This window comes from Elgaria multicarinata, chromosome 7 (assembly GCF_023053635.1).
Source record: "Elgaria multicarinata webbii isolate HBS135686 ecotype San Diego chromosome 7, rElgMul1.1.pri, whole genome shotgun sequence".
In the NCBI taxonomy this organism is placed as follows: domain Eukaryota; kingdom Metazoa; phylum Chordata; class Lepidosauria; order Squamata; family Anguidae; genus Elgaria; species Elgaria multicarinata.
The window spans coordinates 15,434,399-15,454,541 of NC_086177.1; the positions used below are offsets into that span (position 1 = coordinate 15,434,399).

The 20,143-nt window shown below is 43.6% G+C and overlaps 1 protein-coding gene across 1 annotated transcript in view; it reads right to left on the reverse strand.

Moving 5' to 3' along the window:
- Positions 1-618: 618 nt before the first annotated feature.
- Positions 619-20,143, reverse strand: part of DNAH5 (dynein axonemal heavy chain 5) — a 190,999-nt gene continuing 171,474 nt past the window's right edge. The window contains exons 70-80 of the mRNA XM_063130232.1: positions 19,376-19,497; positions 16,254-16,403; positions 14,428-14,673; positions 13,167-13,386; positions 12,053-12,258; positions 10,516-10,719; positions 8,822-9,037; positions 7,734-7,946; positions 6,550-6,702; positions 4,876-5,107; positions 619-770 (exon numbers count right to left, since the gene is read on the reverse strand). Of these exons, the coding sequence (XP_062986302.1) occupies positions 619-770; positions 4,876-5,107; positions 6,550-6,702; positions 7,734-7,946; positions 8,822-9,037; positions 10,516-10,719; positions 12,053-12,258; positions 13,167-13,386; positions 14,428-14,673; positions 16,254-16,403; positions 19,376-19,497 (2,114 nt within the window). The remainder of the gene's footprint in view (positions 771-4,875; positions 5,108-6,549; positions 6,703-7,733; positions 7,947-8,821; positions 9,038-10,515; positions 10,720-12,052; positions 12,259-13,166; positions 13,387-14,427; positions 14,674-16,253; positions 16,404-19,375; positions 19,498-20,143) is intronic.

Consider the following 20,143-nt stretch of genomic DNA (forward strand, 5'->3'; position numbering starts at 1 on the left):
TGGGCGCAGGAGGCGGGGCTCTGTCCAACAGATCTGGATGGCACCAGGTTGGAGAAGGATGGAGTGGGGGATTTTTTTAAAAAAAATCCTAAAAACAAGGGATGAACCCTTCTCATTCAAACTTGGCATAGCTAAAGCCCTCCTTAAGAGCTATCATCTTGCCATGTTTCATCTCTTCATCTATAACAATTACAGCATTTTTTTTTAATTTCCATTTAAAAAATCCTTTAAAATCAAAGCATGAATAGATCTGATTCAAACTTGGTATGACTAAACCCCTTCTTAAGAGCTATCATTGTGCCAAGTTTTGTCACTTTATCTTTAAAAATGAGGGAGCTGTGAGCATTTCTGTTAATACCGGTTACCTGAATACTGAACAGTTCTTCGACAGGTAATTCGATGAGGTGGGGAGAGGGGGGGAACAGTCCAAAATCGAGGCAGAGAATCACCTCTGCAGAGCTACAGATCGAATTTTGAGGCAGAGAAGTCCCACTTTGCACACCCCTACTAGCTAGTTCCTTGTGATGTGGATGTTCAAAATATAAAGAAAAATACTATGTTTCAAAAACCTTGGTGCAGGAATAACACTTTAAAAAACATGCAAGTGCTTTCTTAACATTACTTGACATCACACAGTAGAGCAACTCCACGCAATATCCAATGTTCCGGAGGTTGGGTGGTCCTCAGGTCCACTGCAGCAATATAATTCAGATCTGTCCGAACTGGTTTTTTGTAGATTGGACATGAGTACAGACGTGGATCCCTTAAGGCTAGGAAGGGGGGGGGGAGAAAACACTCCATTGTTATAAAGCTATGAACAAACTTAACACCTTATTGGAGAGCATGGGCAGTATCCAATGTTTTCTGAGGAATTCCTTTACACCAGCTAATGCTATTATCATTGTGCTGGATGTCCCTTATGCTAACACAATGCAATTTATCTTTGCAATCATGTCATGTTGGATAATGCCCCATAATTGAAATTAAAATTGGTGTTACAGCAAGGAATTTCAACTTAAATAGAAAATTGGACATGTGATGCAGTAGCAAAAGGGTGTCAATCGGTCTGGGGCAAATCATTTTCTCAGGGCTATTCTGAGAGTAAAATGAGCTATGAGGAGCCTGCCCTTAGCTTTTAGGACAGGGGAAGAAAAGGGGAAAAAGCCTTCCCAAATTCATCTTCATAAAAGGATTGGGCTGCAATCCTTTACCCATTTACCTGGGAGTAAGCCCCATTGTTTTAATGGGCTGTATTTCTGAGTAGACCTGTATAGGATTGCATTGCAAGTCCTCGATCCTGGATATACAACCATTTTTTACAACAGCACTTTTGATAAGTCTTGATAGGCATCTTACTTCACCAAGTTATTGTGAATAAATGGCATCTTCACATGTTACAGACAAAAATAAATAATGAAAGTGTGAAGTTTTGACACAAATTCCTTTCAATGTGGCATTAAAATCTCCTTAATGAGTGCACAGGAAAACTAATTTAAGCATACGGCTTATCTAGATTACAATCCAGGGACCTTGTGTGTCTGAGAGCCAATAAAAGAAGTTCCATTAAATCTAAGGCCAAAGCAAACTCCAAACTGTAGTTAAATCTCTCTCTTGTTATTCTATTTATTTAATACATTTCTATACTGTCCAATAGCTGAAGCTCTCTGGACAGTTCACAACAATTAATGTCAAACCCACCCACTACCACCACCACCAGTTAAATAAAATTTAGACTGATCCTATGCAGAGCTGGGCACCTGATTTCAATTGGTTTACCCACACCTAACTCAGCATAGAGTCACGTTGTTGCTCTACAACTGCACTTTCCAACCCCCATGTGTACTAAGAAAGGTAGAAACTTGGTTGACACCAAAAGACAGGGGCAGAATCTTAAAGAAGCAAGGACTCAAAAACTTGGGTCAACCAGGGCAGGTTTATCTCTGTGTCAACAGTGCCCCTGAGTATATCTATAGTTTTGCTTTTGGTGCCATGCCAAGAAAAAGAAAAAATGCCACCTTTCGGAACCTAGGAAGCTGCTTCATCCTGAGTCAGACCACTGGCCCATCTAGCTCAGTACTGTCAACACTCACTGGCAGAAGCTCTCCAGGGTTTCGGGCAGATTTTTCCAGCCCTACCTGGAGATACCAGGGATTGAACCTGGGGCCGTCTGCATGCAAAGCAAGCGCTCTACCACTGAGCCACGGCCCTCTGGTTGTTGGAAGGGCAGAACACGCCCCTGCTTCTAACAATGCATCACCCATTCTCCACTGTGTGTGTGTGGGTGTGGGTTCTCAAAGGGTCCCTGCAATATACAACCCCCCTCACATGGCTGAAAGGCATAATATGTAACAGCCATTTTGCTTGCCTGCCTCTAATTACAAGTTCCTCAATTAAGCAAATAGCTTTGGCCATAGAAACTGACTGTGCCAAAAATGAAATGAAAGCAGGAAGATGGGTCACAAGCCTTCCCCGTTCAAAGCTTTTAGATTTATTTCATGTGGGATTTTATTTCTTTAACAAAACTGACTGTTTTCAGGCAAACAGCAGAAGAAGAATCCCACAAAGCAGAACAGCCTGGGCTTCGGGTGTCCGTCTCTCCAGCCCACAATCCATTTTGACAGCTGCTTCCCACTTTCATAGACCCCAGAGGTCCTTCTCTTCACTTCCAAAGTTGCTCTTTCAATCTTTTGACTTGTTTGCTCAAGCAGATCCACACTGTGTACATGTAGCTGTCAACACCAGTGCCAGCATACGCCCGGTTACAACTGGTACCTTCCCCAATGCTTGCTAAAAACTTTGCATTCTTACAACAGCAAAAAGTTGGTTTTAAGCAAACATGTGTGTGTGATTGATTGATTGATTGATATATCTATATCTATATCTATAGATATAGATATAGATATAGATAGATATAGATATAGATACACACACACACACACCAAGCAGTGGGAGGAGGTGTCCCGTTTCTTTTCTTTTGGTGCATTAACAAAATGTTTCATCTTTGCCTCTTATCCCTGGGTCTCATTATGGCTAATATGGCAGCCTTGGCCTACCACAAACTGAGATATAAATCCATATTTATTAACTGCTTCCTGGTTTTTGGCTAATACAGTTCCAGTGGTGACCAGCCAGCCAGCAGCTGGAAGCGGAGGAAGAAGTAACCCGCTCTTGGACCAGCTGTCACTTGGTCCCTCTCTATGTTGGAAGGAGTGCGTCAGCTGCCAACCCAACCCTGCAGCTGGCAAAAGGAGAAGGGAAGACAGCAAGGCACCTCTCCTGGCCTACTGAGATCAACAAACGTTGTACTCTTTTACTGACGCCAAGTATACTATTTCTGCCAGCTGCCTTTGGTTTTAATCTTGAAAAAGGAAATCCGAAATATGTAAAAAAAAAATATTATTAAAAATAAATACGTTAGGGCATACTGACATAGGCTGCAATCTTACACCCAGGTACACATTGCTTAAGCCCATAGAATTTAGTGGGGCTAAGCACACCTAATGTTGTTAATGGCGTTTACAATCTGCATGCCCCGTTGTATTGATTAGCACACACCTCAGTTTAACATGCATTTATTTAATGCAGTGGCATGCGAGGCTATTGTCTCAGGCACATTCGTTACCGCTTCTGCAGTTGACTGCCCTTTTGTATCGACAGCCAGAGCAGTCAAAGGGTGGTATACGAGTGATTTTGCCCCCTGCTTTGCAAACCACAATCACCATTTGACCATGCATTTTGTTCCTGCCACGTGGTGAAATGCTCTTTACCTCTTGGCAGGATGAAACAAATGACCAAGCTACATCAGGGAGGGAGGGTGAGTGTGCCCAGTGGGCAGCTAGGTCATATGCAGGAGCTCCATGTTCATGCAAGGAATGGGGTTTCTTTTCTCTATCACTGATCACAGGCATGGAACCAGACAATAGTACAGGAAGTATTACAATTCATCCATCAGGAACAAAAGATGTGGATCTTCTGGGATCTTTTACAACAGAATTACGGGCCAAAAACACAAGCTGCCTCTGAAGGAGAAATATGAAATGTTTTTGGCTCAATAATTGCATTTCTGTGCACCCAGAGGCTTCCTCCTCAATTTTCCCTGCATTTGGTGCCTTCCAATCTTTCTTTTTATTGTATATGTGTTTTCTTAGCGTGGCCAACAAATATTCAAGGGAGATACTGGCAAGAATGACTAACCTAGAACCTGGGTCTTGAAGGTTCCCTTCCAATACCTTTTCTCACTGAGCAACTTAGGATCACTTGCAGAACCCTGCAGATGGTTCTCCTGCTAGGTCCAAGTAAGCCAGGCTTCCTGCCGTTCCAATTGGCTTCTGGTGATCTTGGCTTATTATAAACAGTTCCAGGTCAAACCTGAGCTACCGACTGCATTGTTCACTATTCCCAAACCTTCTTAGATCTTTTGTGGCATGGTCATAGAGCATACATTCCAACACAGCTGGTGCCTGGAATATGCTGGTGGAAACACTTCAAGCACAATTTGGCAATGCCATAGGCAGTAAGGAACATTTTAACGTTACGGCTTCTGAACAGAACAACACCACAGGTAAACAGGCGGGGTATATGCAGGGGTGACAGCATCTAAAGTGGTCCTCAGAGGTTGACATCAGCCATCATTTTCATTTGGTTGAAAACTCAGTCGCATTGTGAAATTTGGCTGCAATGAAACTATGGACAGACACTGGCTGAGTTCGGATGACACGCTAATCAACTGGGGTGGAGGGTAATAGGAACAGAATGGGAAACAACCGTTGATTAGCGTGTCGGCCGAACTCAGCCACTGCCACAAAAACTACAGCAGACCTACTAAAGGGTCGAAATATTCCAATGTATCATCACCATGCTCATCTTAATACTTACAGTTGTTTTCTGCATATATCCTTATCACAGGCATTGGTTCGAATAGCACCTTCGGTTTCGATTCTATGAGCTTCATGTTCCTTTTGTCCCACCCAGCTCCTTCTAGGTAGAGGCCATATACATAAACGCCTTCAGAAGGAGGGTTTGTGATGTCATCCTTCATCCACTTGGTGACCTCGTTACACAGAACTACGCTGTCAAGCGCCCATCCCTTGTTCGCTCGAGTAATTTCCTGTTCAAAACAATACAGTTGCTAAGGGTTGGGAGCCTGGATTTCAATAGGCCAAGGCAGAGACAGTCATTGCATCACTTCAGAATTTAAAAAGGCTGTGTACAGTCCTGTTTACTGGGGCTGATGCAGATTCCTCTCCATCCACCCCTACCTGAGGCTTGACAAGCTGAGTAAAATTGGGTTTAAAAAAAAAAGTGACTCTGACATACGATGATCAATTTCATTGCCCTGGAATCCAACAACAAGGCATGTTAAGCTGACTCCAGAAAGTCCACGTGGGGCCAGTTAGCTAAGATGGGGCTAATTTAGGTTAACGTTTCTCAGAGGGATCAAGAGGCCATATACAGAAAGCAGCCTTTTAATTAATCATCATGTCAACAAAAGCCCCCATTTGCCTGTACAAATTACTGGCTCAAGCCAGTGTTAAAGGCTCACCCTGCCAGAATGCCTCTTTTCTACTTTCTCTGACTCCATTCTCCCTGCAAGGAGAACCACAGTTGTCACCTACTTACTAACCTCAACCTCTTGGCAGCCTCTCGTCATTTAGATTCATGGAACAAGGGGGGGAAAGGCTCTCAAGTGAGCAAACAAACAAATAAACAAACCAAAAAAAGGCAATGCTGCCATGCAACTAAGAGGGTTGAACAGGCAGCAGCTGGGTCTCATAGAGGGACAGGGTGGACTGCATGGAGGCATTTTGGCAGAGTCTACCTGTAAATTTTGGTAGGATTGGCAGCTTCTACACAGGGGGCAAAGACTTCTGTTCACTTAATGGATCACTAAAAGGCTTGTATCTGCAAAGTTTGGGAACAGCCTGAATTTTAAGACATTTATTAGTTTCATGAACAATAGCGAATTGGTGCTGAAGCTTCAAAAAGGCATATTTCCTACCACATTTACCTCTCAGAGAAGATGCCTGAAACATCTACATCAAATCAAAGAATTTAAGAACAAAAAGTTAACAAGCCTAACTCTCTGGTAATCCTCTAACTGTTACTCTCTGAAGGAAGAAGACCTGTGTGCAGCGAAGCCAGTTCTGGGCAAATGTGCAAGGAGGATCATTCTCACAACACATCCTCCAGGGGCCAAATGACATTGCAGCATGGCCATGGCCTTTGATGTCAGGGGGCACGGCTATGCCGCTCAAGATCATTCAGCCTGCAGAGGCCTATGGGTGGGTGTCATTCACACACACACACACACACACACACACACACACAATTGATTCTGGTTGCCCACCCATGACAGGGATCTACATCCTGCCCAAAGTAAGGCTTGGATTGTCCAGGACCCACAAAGGGTCAAGGAGGCAAAAACAACTCAAATCTGTTTGCATAAAAACAAATATTATCTCCTCTGCCATACATTTCAGATGGTAAGCAAAAAAAAAAAAAATTAAATGTGAAATGGACAGAAAATATGTTTTAAAGGCATTCTTTAACCTGTCTCATTGCAGTTAAAAATCCTTGAGGATTGAAGAACCCGGTCATCCAAAAACAGTTGGGTCGCCCTTCAAAAATCCAACAGTGAAATTGCCGGTTCCTTTCAAGAAGTTCAGTAAACCAGAATCCAAGAGTGCTTGAAGCCCAAGATGCCTAGAAACAGAGATTTTTTTTATAATGTAAAGAACTCAAGCCACTACACTTACTTGTAATGTCCCCAAAATAAGCATAGAGCGCTTATACATAAAGGCCTAGTTCTCACTGAGATGTTAAAACTCCACCTGCTTCAGTCTGCTCACGTGATGGCATGCTCCTCCACCCCAAAAACAAGATGTCAGGCAGAAGGCCAGGCTAGAACCTTTCCCTTGTAAGGAGGCACATCCCAACACATGAGCCCCCAATGGTAGTCTGAAGCAGTACAACCCAGACTCGGGTTCACATCTCAGCAAGAACTTAGCCCAAATCATCATGGAAAAACATTACTGGTCGATTTAGAAGATCATGTGTGATAATGCAATTGTTGTTTAATCCCAATAGACTCTACTGATGCTGAATTGGTCAGACAGGAATGGTGGGGGTGGCGGGACTCACGACACCATACCATCTTCCCATGCAATCTAGGAACTTCAAGTGATACCAGAGCGACATGAGACGCAACTATGCCATTCAGTGCCGTAAGAGAACTGGCCTTCAATGACAAGGAATCTGTTTTGACATATGTACGTTCAGATGTTTTTGAACACGTGATAACTAAATGCAGGAAATACAGCCCACCATACTGACATTCTAAGGCTCAAACTACACATTACATTAATGGAGGCTTTAAAAAAACAGCTAAGCGCCAAGGAGGGGTGTTAGCAGGAAGCAAATGGATGGGGGTGTGGGGACTAGCAAGGCCCCACTGTGGGCCTCACAAATTGGGATCCAGGGCCAGATTTAGAACTGAACCGGGATGGTGCAGTTTCCAATAAAACTGTGTAACGCTCAAGGCCAGAGAACTTGGTGCCCACTGACTATTCCTCTGATTACAGACCGAAGGAGAGCAGAACTCCTTTTCTTCCACAGCCGCCACATAAAACTGCCAAGCCTCTGATCTACTATTTAAAAAAACTATGAAACTATTGTAAAGTGTCATTTGAACCGAACACTATTATTTTTCTTCCAATGAAAGAAACAGTACCAACCTTTCTCCAGCGTTCAGGAATCCTTGCATCGTACATACAATCCAAAGCATCTCTGAGGTTCTCACTCATTATGATGGTTCCATCAATGGCAAGTTTTAGATCTGTCAGAGTGTTTCGCACCAGAGCAATAATCCTCTGCATTCTATCAATCTCCTGCCGCAGGAAGATGTTCATAGGCTGAAATGGTCCCATTTGCTGAAGCCTTTCCTTTACCTAACATGAGAACAAGGAATATATTAATATAAGGAGTGGTAAGCGGCAAGGCCCTTAAGAAGCCAGTATGCTAACCTATACAAAGTCATATCTGGAGGGAAGGGGCAAGGAGGACAGAATTTTTCAAACGAAAGCGACAGGTGAAGCTGTACATGAGAGGTTTGCCAGAAGATCTCAGATACTGAGGGATGCATTCAGTTTACCTGGTAAGTACAGGAAGGGTGTGGGGGGGGGGGGGGTATGACAGAGAGAGAGAGAGAGAGAATATGAATACAAATATAATTGATGTTTTGATCTATAGAGAACAGACTCCCTCCACACATCCATAAGCCTGTAGGGGAAACCTGAAGACCTGCTGAGAAGATTTTGCTGTGAGGATAAAAACTACAATTTCCTAAATCCCACTATAAACATTGTTACTAAGTCAGGCCAAGAGGTGGATTAAATATATGTACGCATCCTACATTATGTATGAATTATCAACTTTACAAACTTGATTTTGCTATTCATTTGGATTGATTTTTTTCCTGCTCATTGTACAATAATTGAGAGATTTTATTGGGCTATGTTTTCTTAGATAGCGATATATAGATATATAAAATGTTTCAGTCTGTTTTATACTAATTAGATTGTACCTATGCAAGGCTGTATGATTTTTTTCATGTAAGCACTTTAGGGCCGGGTGAGCACCTCAGCCACCTTTTCACCCCAATTTTCAAACTGACCTGCAATTTATTCCTTGGTATCTAAAGCAAATGTATGTTGACAGCATTGAAAAGGAAAAAACAGAAAAGCTTTGTTTCAGTTGGGCAGGTCTAAAAAGAAGTCAAATGTAGCCAATGTCTTCTACCGTAAGAAGGAGGCCACTATCTTACTTCAAATGGAACATAGTCCGCAGGAAGCTTCTCCAGCATGTCATCGGCCAGCCTGCCAACCACAGTTTCTCTGGTTTCCCCTCCTCCACTGGAGCTGTCTTTAGGCTGAATGCTGAGGATGGTGTCCAGCACATCTTTTGCAAGTTTGCTCTGGTAAGTAATGTCTGCATTGGGATGCAGGCCAAACACTTCTGGAGTATCATAAGCAGGCAACCCCTATACAGGTAAACATAAAGAAGACATATACTGTAGCAGATTACTCAGTCTCTTAGCCATGACCCTACACAGGGGCAGGATCTACACTGCTCCTTTAAAATAGTTTATAACAGTAGTGACAACGGTTGGGGCCCAGGACACACTCCACATACGGTTTTCAAAATGTTTTCAAAGGGTCAAATCCTGCTTGGTCTCTCAAGATGAATGGCAGTTGTGGGAGACTACCAAGATAGCCCAGGTTCAAATTTGCCCACTAGTACGAAATTTCACTCAGGGCCTTGCTAGACCTGCCGGATAAGCCGGCAGGGAGGAGGGGCGATGGCGCGCTAGAGTTAGCGCGCACCGTCACCGGCTTCTACACAGAAGATGCGAAGGGGCAACGGGAAGCCCCGTAGCCTCGGCCATTATTTATTTTATTTTTTTTAGTTAAAGGGGCCATGTGCGCCTGAGAGCCGCCGGAGAAGGTAAGTGGGTTTTTTTAAAAAATAAATAAAGCTCCTCCTGCCCCTGATTCCCCCCCAATGCCTGATGACCCCCTTCCCCCTCGCTCGCCCGTCCTCCCCCATGCCCCATGCCTTCTTCCCTCCCTCCATGCCCCGTGCCTTCTTCCCTTGCCCGATGCCTGCTTCCCTCCCTCTATGCCCCGTGCCTTCTTCCTTCGCCCGATGCCTTCTTCCCTCCCTCCATGCCCCATGCCTTCTTCCTAACCTCCATGCCCCGTGCCTTCTTCCTTCGCCCGATGCCTTCTTCCCTCCCTCCATGCCCCGTGCCTTCTTCCCTTGCCCGATGCGTTCTTCCCTCGCTCCATGCCCCATGCCTTCTTCCTTCGCCCGATGCCTTCTTTCCTCGCTCCATGCCCCGTGCCTTCTTCCCTCGCTCCATGCCCCGTGCCTTCTTCCCTCGCTCCATGCCCCATGCCTTCTTCCCCCCTCTCTCCTGCCGGGTCCAGCCTTCCCCCACGGCCCCTATCTCCCCCCCCCAGATCACCCCTCCAGCCCGATGGGCACAGCGCTCCTATGAGCGCTGTGCCCAGTCCGTGGCTTCTCCCGGCTACTCGCGAGTAAACGAGCAGCCGCAAAAAGCCATGGACCCTGCTAGACCTGAGGCCGGGGCTGCGGAAAAACCGGGCCATAAGCGAATTCGCTTATGCTGGTTTAAGGGAGGTTTCAGCGCAGCCTGACCCTGGATTCCCCTGTGCATCATCCGGATGCACAGGAGGGAAACCGGGCCTCACACCGCGCTAACGCCTCGTCTAGCAACGGCCTCAGTTACACATCTTGGCAGCTAGTCCTTTATACCTGATAGGCCCTCATCTATGTCCTCGGATTTCCTACCTGAACTTCCCCTACAGGGAGCGCCATTAGACAGGAAGCAAACCAGTACACTGTCCTAGTGCAGGAAGGAAGTTTTTCCCTTGGCCAACTCCAACCGAGCCTCTCTTGAGTTTTCCTTTCGATTGATTTGCTAATTACACAAACCTGTATGTAGTGAAGATACTGATCCACTGCAGTGCACTTGGGTATGCTGTAGCCTTTGTAGAAGGAGAAGTCCTGGCTGAACATGTTTTCACTGAACCACACTTTCGCAAATGTGTTAAGCAGCCTCTTGTCATAGTCATCCGTAACTCTTCCGCCATACTGAATCTCCCCGATCATGTAACGAACAGTATTCCATGAAACACCCTGAAACAAAATAGAAAACAAACAGGGGTAATTTCATGCAGCGCTGTGCTAAAATGCCTCTCTATATATAAATGCCAGTTCTGAGAATCCCAAGAATTCCAAGAGATCTATACCCCACTTCCTGGCTTATTCTAAGCCAGTTCTAATCAAATTTCTATTTGAAATTTGATTCTAAGTTCTACCGGTTCTGGATGGGATTGCACTCACCCTGAAGGAACAGGTTCATAGTTTGGGGGTTCTTTTAGATCCATCATTGTCACTTGAGGCTCAGGTGACCTTAGTGGCACGGAGTGCCTTCTACAAACTCCGGTTGGTGGCCCAGCTACGCCCCTATCTGGACAGGGATATCCTGGCTTCAGTTGTCCATGCTCTGGTAACCTCCAAGTTAGATTACTGCAATGCACTCTACGTAGGGCTGCCTTTGAAGATGGTTCGGAAGCTGCAGCTCGTGCAAAATGCCGCGGCCAGATTGATTTCAGGAACCAGAAGGTTCGACCATATAACACCTGCTCTTGTCCACTTGCACTGGCTGCCTGTATGTTTCCGAGCCCAATTCAAGGTGCTGGTTTTGACCTATAAAGCCTTACATGGCTTGGAACCACAATACCTGATGGAACGCCTCTCCCGACGTGAATATACCCGGTCACTACATTCAACATCTAAGGTCCTTCTCCGAGAGAGGCCCGGAGTCTGGCAACGAGGGACAGGGCCTTTTCGGTGGTGGCCCCCAGACTATGGAATGATCTCCCTGACGACTGCTATCTTACCAACGCTGCTATCTTTCCGCCGCCAGGTTAAGAGTTTCCTCTTTGCCCAGGCATATGGCAACACATCTAAATCACCCACATGTTTATTTTTTTAACGGTTTTTAATGCTTTATGTGTGTATGTTCTGTGTTTTAAAAATTAAAAATTTGTATACTTGTTTTTATCTCAATTTTAGAATTTCTGTAAACCGCCCAGAGAGCTCTGGCTATGGGGGCGGTATATAAGTGTAATAAATAAATAAATAAATAAATAAATAAAATTTAACCCATTATAGAGCTGACTCCCCTCCCCAATCCCTTCACCATCCTGCAGCCTCTGCCTATTAGTCTCTTTTCCCCTCCCCCTTTACTCTAATGACTATCAAAGAAGTTGAAGAATACAATAGAGGTGGTGGGTGTTGTGAAAAGCTTCCCATCCCTTCGTCACTCCTAACCTGACAAACTTGATGCACCTTTGGCTTAAAATGCTAACTGACTTATATGCAGAGTTACAGAAAGAAGATATTTGTTGAAACAATCCAGTCACTAAAGTAAGACATTTTCTTTCAGCAAAGGGATGCCAAGTACCTTTTTGATGTCCATGTCATCCAAATGGTTCTGAACAAACTGTACTGTGGCATTGAAATCAGCTTGATTGAATTCATAAGGAATGTTCCATCCCAGAGGTCCAAATTTTCTCCTTTCCTGGACTGTGGAGTGTAGGAAAGCGACAGCATACAGCATTGGCTTCCACTGTACCATGTTGCTGATATCCAAGAGATCCTGACTCACACCTGTTACAAAGACATGGTTTGATAGCATCATAAATCAGGAGCTTTAGAAACCTCCTTAAAGAGTCCCATATGGAAGGTACTTGTCTTTTCCTTTCTAAAGCTACATTTTTCCTATCCCATAGCCATTTCTTCATATACTTTCATATCACAAGAATGTGCACAAAAATAATACCGTGTTACATTGCTGTGCTTGTTAGTTAGGTTCTTGGGACAGAGAGTTTAAAACCAACAACAAAAAATGAGCCCTAGATGCTAGTCTTTCAAATACACCTATTTAAGTTTGGAGGGGGGGTGGACATAGAAAAGTAGCAGTCCTAATTCCATAAATCCACCACACACATAAAAAGAACATTCATAAAGAAATCATGAGTAGTAAAAGTTACCATGCTGGCTATCATCTGCAATGTTTTCCCAGTAAGATAAAGTAAGAAATGCAAATTTCTATGAAATATGGGGCTAGTGATTTTTGATTGGCTAATTTGATTGGCTAATGTAATAAATAGTTTTAAACGTTAACTGCTTATGTTTTTAAATTTTGCATATTGATTTTTAATGTTCAGTCTTTTTAATCCAATCTTTTTAAACCACCCAGAGAACTTTGGCTATGGGACGGTATAGAAATGTAATAATAATAAATAGAGAAAAAATAAACAATTACAACATTATTGTCTAGCAATCTATTTATAGGCATGCTCAGAACCATTCATTAGGGCAGCATTTACATTTCAGTACTTGCACAAATTAGAATGCCCAGTACGATTTGACCACTCAAGACACTGCTAAAAAGCTCCAGAGAAATTTAGGCATAGTTTTGTCCCACTAAATTCTCCTGGATTTAAAGTATGTGACTGTACACTGGAATTTCTATGAAATACCTACGAAGAAGGTGAAAGGAGGAAGTCACTTACCTCCATACGTCCTCTTTAAGCCAGCTTTGAGTCCTTGAGGAGGCTCATTGGTGAATTTAACAGACATCTGTAAAAGTGTTATGGGAAAGTGCTTGTGGACTTCTGTCGTCATCCACAAGCGGAAAGCCTCATGAACAATCTCTGTTTCCACAATGGTGTCCATCAACTCATCCATAAAGTCAAGCCCTAGGTGGCAGTTCTGCAAAAGTGCCCATCCACCCTAGGAAGGGAAATCAACACAATCCAAATTATTATTACGGCATGAACATGTTGTGTACTGATGTGTAATATGTTTCTTGTCATCTCCAAAGGGTTTTAGAAGGGGGCCACACAGGATCAGACTCAAATTTCCTTCTCCCCAGTTTGGGTGGACATTCAAAGCCACACACTCTGGATGCCATCCTGGAAAGGATACATTGTTGGATTAGTCTTATTGTGAGGGTGAGGAATCAGAATTTGGCTGAAATTATTTCAAACAAAAGACTTTTAGATGAAAAAAATAATTGTATACTTAGAATGCTAACCAGCTGACTAATCAGTGTGACATATGCATAGCACAAAGCCATGTCACCCCAACCAGTAGTACGAACAATACACATTCTAGTCCCACTATTTCCTAATACTGTTAAAACATCTCTCCTCTTCCTCAGCTACACACAGAAAGCTAGTTTTATATATATATATATATATATATATATATATATATATATATGTGTGTGTGTGTGTGTGTGTGTGTGTGTGTGTGTGTGTGCGTGCGCGCGTGCGTTTCCATTATCATTACAATCATTGTAAATCATGCCTGTGGATTCAGCCGTAGGCTGAAATTAGACATTACAGAAAGTGTGTGCTAAAAGCAAGAAGCCCACATCATTTTTTTCTCTCTCCCTCCTGTAACATCTATTTGTCCCTCCACTGCCCCCCTCATTGGTGGACCATTTTGGAATTATGGAAACTCACAGCAAGATAGCATCATGCCACATATTTTAGGACACAATTCTAAACACACTTACTAATGGTTACCAGACAAGGATATGTGGAACTGCTGATCGCGGTCACCCATTTTTCCAGCATTAGTATGCTGCTGATTAGCAATAATAATAATAATTAGCCTTTTAGGAAGAAAAGAAGGAAGTTGTCATGCACAGTTCAGCAACCAATTACGCTATGCTCGTGTGTAGCCTAACCTATCTTGATGACTGATAATGTCCTGAAAAATTCATAGATTGACTTCCACTAAAAGAGAATTCAGATTCTGTCTTACGTGTGCCATAGTTTGCTGCAGAAGTTTGCGTGCGTGGACCTCTTGCCCTTGGCCCATGGAGACGTAACGTGTCTCAATCTTCAATCTTTTCCCCAAAGCAATGATGGAATCAGTAGGATCAGAGCCCATGGAAAGGAAGCAGGTGAGAGGTGTGCGTGGATCAGATTCCTCCCAAATCTTCTCCAAATCTAGGATGACCCCTTCTGCATATTTTTCCCCCATGGTATCCGTGATGTACTTCCGAGCCTAGTGAGAGAAAAAGATGCTCACCAATGCAGAGGCATTGGGGGAGAAGCTTTTTTTTTTTAGGATAAACAATTATTGGGCTAGAAAAACAAGTATCAATCTACCTAACAATAGTTCCAACCCTTTCCCAAATTCATGTTCTTCATGAAAATGAAGGGAGGCGGCTTTTAAAATCCTGACAATAAATATGGTTTCTCTTTCCCTGCCTCAACCACTCCAGGTGATAGTCTTTATTATGCAACCAAAATAGGTTTTAGCCAATATCATCCACCACAGCATCAACAAAAGACACGGTACAATATATAACAGAACATTATCATAGTTTAGTCACAATAAGATATATTAATTGCAGTTCCGCTAATACATCAAGATAAAATTTATAGCGGCCCATCCTGAGCCGGGTCATTGTCGCCTATTGCGGTTCTAAGCTGAGCTGCTTTAACTGCAAACCTAGCTATATTTAATAAAATGGGTTTCAATGTGTTTGTAAGTAGATTTATAATTTTATCCATATCATTAAGATTGGCTACTGCTTCTAGGTGTCTCTTTAGACATTTATCTCTAGGACTTCTATAAAGTTTACAGTGTAAAACATAATGTATCGTATCCTCCACCTCCTGACTTCCACAGATGCATACACGTTGCTCTCTGGGGATGTTCTTATGTGTCCCATCTCTAAAATTTGTTTTCATTGTCTGGAAATGCAAATCAATAACAGCTTTATGTAACAAAGGGGACATGATTTCTGAGAGATATTTTTCTTCTTGATGAACAAGTTCTAGACAAGGGAAGCTAGAAGAGAATCTCGATGTTCTAATTGCATCCATGTCCAACTTCGCATAAAATTCCTGTAATCGATCTTTAATAATTTTATGGCTATGCTGAATATCGTTTGCTCCAGGTGCTGCACAGCACTCTAAAAGCAATAGTGGGAGGCAAGAATATATTCTGCTACTACTCATTAGAAAGGACAAAGAAACAAGATCCCAGCAGGCCAGTACAAATCCTTCTCACTCCCTCCGAAAAAAGGGAAGTCCGTCAATTCATGTCCCACCCACATCTGCTTTATTTTATTTATTATATTTTTAAGACACCCAATAACACAAGTTTTTTGCAAGGATCCAAGTGAACCAAATGGTTCCTTTGCTCATGGAAAAAGTCAGGTTTGGAATGGTGGGAATAGCCAAGATTCCTGTTGTATATGGGGAAAAGGCAGGATTTGGGCATGAAGTCATCTCTTCACTTAACAGGATTCTCATATTAGTGCAATTGAACAAATGGAATTAGTGTCCTTCAAAACACTAAGATGGAATGAATCCAGCCAATAATTCTATTTTACGTATTAGACATCTTAGCAAGTATATTCCAACAATAAATCAAGGTAACATGGATTAAGTACTGGATGGATGGATTAATTGGCTTGACTTTCTAGGCTCAAAATACCTCCAATTGCTTTATTGATGAAGCTAAACTCTCACCATCCTCCTACTGGAAGGTTTCATACAGAGCATCCAAATTTTAGACTAGATCTGTCATCTGGTGGCACTTCATTCACATCCTTGTCAAACGTACTTGCCTACCTGAGCTATAGTTCTATCAGGACACCAAGACCTTATGAGGAGGAGACGTCTGAAGCAGTCCAGAGCTTCATCATAGCCACTGGGAACAAGTTCTTCCTCAGGTTTCTCCTTATCAAACCAAATTTTCCACTGTTTTTCTGTTCGTGAAATCTGCAATGGGGGAGATATTTATTACATTCCATAGATGACAAGACTTTATAGTTCCATGAAACTTAATAGTGGGCCACTGTGTCCCTTTATGAAAAAAGAAGGATGTTGCTACTGTTTTTCATGCCTCCATAACCTTTCAAATTGATTACTGTAACGCACTTTTTGCCCTTGAAGACAGCTAGGAAATTTCAGTTGGTCCAAAATGTGATAGTTGGTGTTTATCGAGGGCAAGTCACTGCATCAACACTGCAAGAGTTTCAGTGATTACCAGTTAATTTCTGAGCTAAACCCAAGAAACTGCTTTAACCTTTAAAGACCTTTACAGTCTGAGCCTGGGATATTTTAAGGATGTCTTCTCCCATATATTTGTCCCTGTGCCTTGGGATCTGGAAATGAGGCCTTTTTGTGGCTGCCACAAAAATAGAAAGAATATATATGTAGGTCAGACTCAAAAACTGCTGAAGAAGCATATGAGTGAACACTTCAGCAATATACGAAGCAAAAGATCAGGAGTCCCTTTAGTAAATCATTGCCTGCAGCACTGAGGAGTTGTCCTTTTGGGTAATAGAAAAAGAGCAAAAGCCACATGCAAAGCTTCTCCTCAGAAAGAAGAGGCTTTAGATTTTGAAACTCAGAATTCTTATCCCGAAAGATCTCAATGAGGATTTGAAATACTTGCCAATGTTGGCAGTTTTCAGGGGATTACTCATGAGTAAATAAGGCAGCACAAATCATGATGGAAAGAACTCTCCCCTGTAGGAAATGGCGCCATCCTTGCACACCTGTAGCCAAGTGAGGACTATAAGAACCGGCTACGCTTCTCCCTATCTTTCAGTTAGTTTCAATAAAGGAAGGAGAAGAAAGGCTCATTGCTGAATATTTGAGGGAAGACAAAAGTATTTTTTTAAAAAACAAAAGTTGCCTCTCTTTCTGGGTAAAGTGAAACCAAGGCCTTTGCTAGACCTAAACGAAAATCCAGGCGAGAGGAGGGGAGATCCTGCGATGTAACTATCGCAGGATCTCGCCGTAGGCTAGACATCAGGCGCCCGCCATTTTTTTATTTTCATGGGTCAGATGCGCATGAATGCTTGTGCGCGCAAGTACGTTTTTTTAAAAAAAAGGTTTCCCTGCCCCCGATCCCCCCACCCTGCCCCCGACGGGCACAGTGCTCCTGTGGAGCACTGCACCCCATGTGCAGCTCCCGACTCCTCACGAGTAATCACACACGGAGCCTGGAAAAACCACTTACATGGGCTGAGCCCGAGACCGCGGGAAATACCGGGTCAAAAGTGATGCCCATTATCCCGGGGCAAGGGAGGATTGATCCCTGCCTGAGCCCGGGATACCCTGTGCATGATCTGGACGCACAGGCGCAATCCCGGGTATCAGCCCGGGATAACCTCTGGTCTAGCTAAGGCCCAAGTTTCCTGAGTTTGGGCAGCATCCAATGCTGACAATCAGCCAGTGTTAAACACAGCGTGCTAGCAGGAATCATCACTAGCAGAAGAAGCTAGTGCTTGGTAGCGTAACCCAAGAAACTAGCCAGGAAACTTTTCTAGGAGCTCCCCTGACATCCCATTCTGGAAGCAATCATTTTGGCTAGTTTCCTGGGTTGTGCTAGCCAGCACTAGCTTCCCATTGCACTATCTGTAATTCCCCCAAGTGCAGTGGCAGCATTGGATACTACCCATTGCGTATGATTTATTAGATAGGACAGCAGATTTCAGTTCGTTTGACTCTGAGAAATATGCAAGTAGGTCCACTACTATGAAGCCACGAGGTTAAAGCAAAATTGAGCATCTCTTTTCAAAGAAGTCGGTGGACACAATATTAAGGCTATAATATTGTGGGACAGTTCTGGGACATTTTAATAGGTATTATAAATATTATATTTATCAATGATAAGTCTATAGTTGGTTGTGTTACAGAAAATATTTGTTGCAATCTTTTATCATTTTTAAAAGGTTTTAAATGTAAGCAATTATTTTTATTTACATTTTGTGTTTTTTAGAAGCTCCTGAAGAAGAAATTATTAGGGGTGTGCACGGACCCCCGCTCCGCCCCGCGGGCCGATCCAAAAATTTCAGATCGGCCTGCTCCACTCCGCGCCATTCCGCCCATACTCCGCTCCTCTTCACCGCGGAGCTCCGGCTCCAAATCGGAGCTCCGCAGTGAAGGGGAGTGGCGCCAGTTAAGGCCGAGAGAGGAGGGCGGGAGGTTTACCGGGCCCTGCCGCCATCGCCGCCCGTGCAGCGTTGGCGGCAGAGCCCAGTAAGGGACCAAGGGGGAGGGGGCCTTACCTGCCTCCATCCGCGGTCCGTCGGTGTCTTCAATTGAGCCCGCGGTTCAACGAGGAAGTCTGGTTGAAGATGCCGCACGTACCGCGGACGGAGGCAGGTGAGAGAGAGGAGGGCAGGAGGGGGTTACCGGGCCCTGCCACTGTTGCCACATGGGTGACAGCAACAGCGGCAGGGCCCGGTAAACCCCACTTACCTTTCCGGCGGAGCTCCGGATCGAGGCGAAGGCCCCCCAATCCTCTTCGCCTCCGCCTTAAGGGCAGGCGAAGCCCCCCGCTCCGCTTCTAATTCGCCGGTCCGATTAGAAGCGGAGCACATCCCTAGAAATTATTTCTGAAATACATTGGGCAAAATAAATATTTTAGGCACTTTGATAATCACTTCCCTCTTGTTTTTGCATGTCCCACAATTGTGAAACTCCTCCCCATTAGAACATGGTTTACACCAGAAACAGAAACGTTGCTTCTGAAATATCTGTTCAGCATGAAGATTTCAGCCTTCCAACTGGCTTGCCCTGTACTTTCCAGTCAGGCAGAGAATACGTTTTGAGGCAGGTTCACATCAGCAATTGCCTTAAAGTGCAAAAAGCGAGTGGCGTGAAAGCATCAATAGAATCAAATCATGAGAACTAAATATGCCAAAGCATGTCATCCTTGACTCCTGTCAGGTACCTACTTGGTCAAGAACATCAGAGAATTGTCTCAGTTTACTGAGCTCCACCAAGTTTAGCCAAGTCATATCCAGGATCCATTTGGCTGGCTTAGGGGGACAAGCTTTCAGATCCAAAGAAGCACCACCTAGAAAAAGATGTTGAGCTTTAGCACACCAGCGTTATACTGTGCAATCACTGCAAATTGCATGCAAAGGACTCAGAAGTTTTCCACCTTATAATCTGCTTTGATTGTGAAGAACTCCCATGCATCCTGCCTTAATTGTGCTTCAAAGCAAAAAGATTCGCCCTATTTAGCCCCTACATTTTGAGCGTATCTTCCAAGCCGCCGCTGGGGCACAGGAGCAGGATTTTAAACAAATGCTTACATCTGCGTAAGCTTTAAAGATAAAGACACCAAAATTGGCAGATTCATAGATATTAGGGAGAGCTTTAAACATATCAAATTTGAATTGAATTGGGGTCATCCATTGATTTTTTTAATGATTTTTTACATTTCCCCCCTTAAACTCACTTCCTGGTATGCAAAGGATCGCTGTTGCCCGGTAGCAAAAACAACAACAACCGTGAAAGCTTAGCGCTACGGGGATAATCCGAAGGAAGCAGGTAGGTGGGATGAAGCTAGTTATAACAAAAACTGGTTGAAAAGAACTGCTAAAGCTTTTCTTTTAAAATAATAATAATAATGGTTAGGTAGTTAAGCTGTATTCATGGGGGTAGGAGGGTGTTGGGATTATGCTGCCAACCGGCCCACCTGCTAGTCAAGTGTTGGA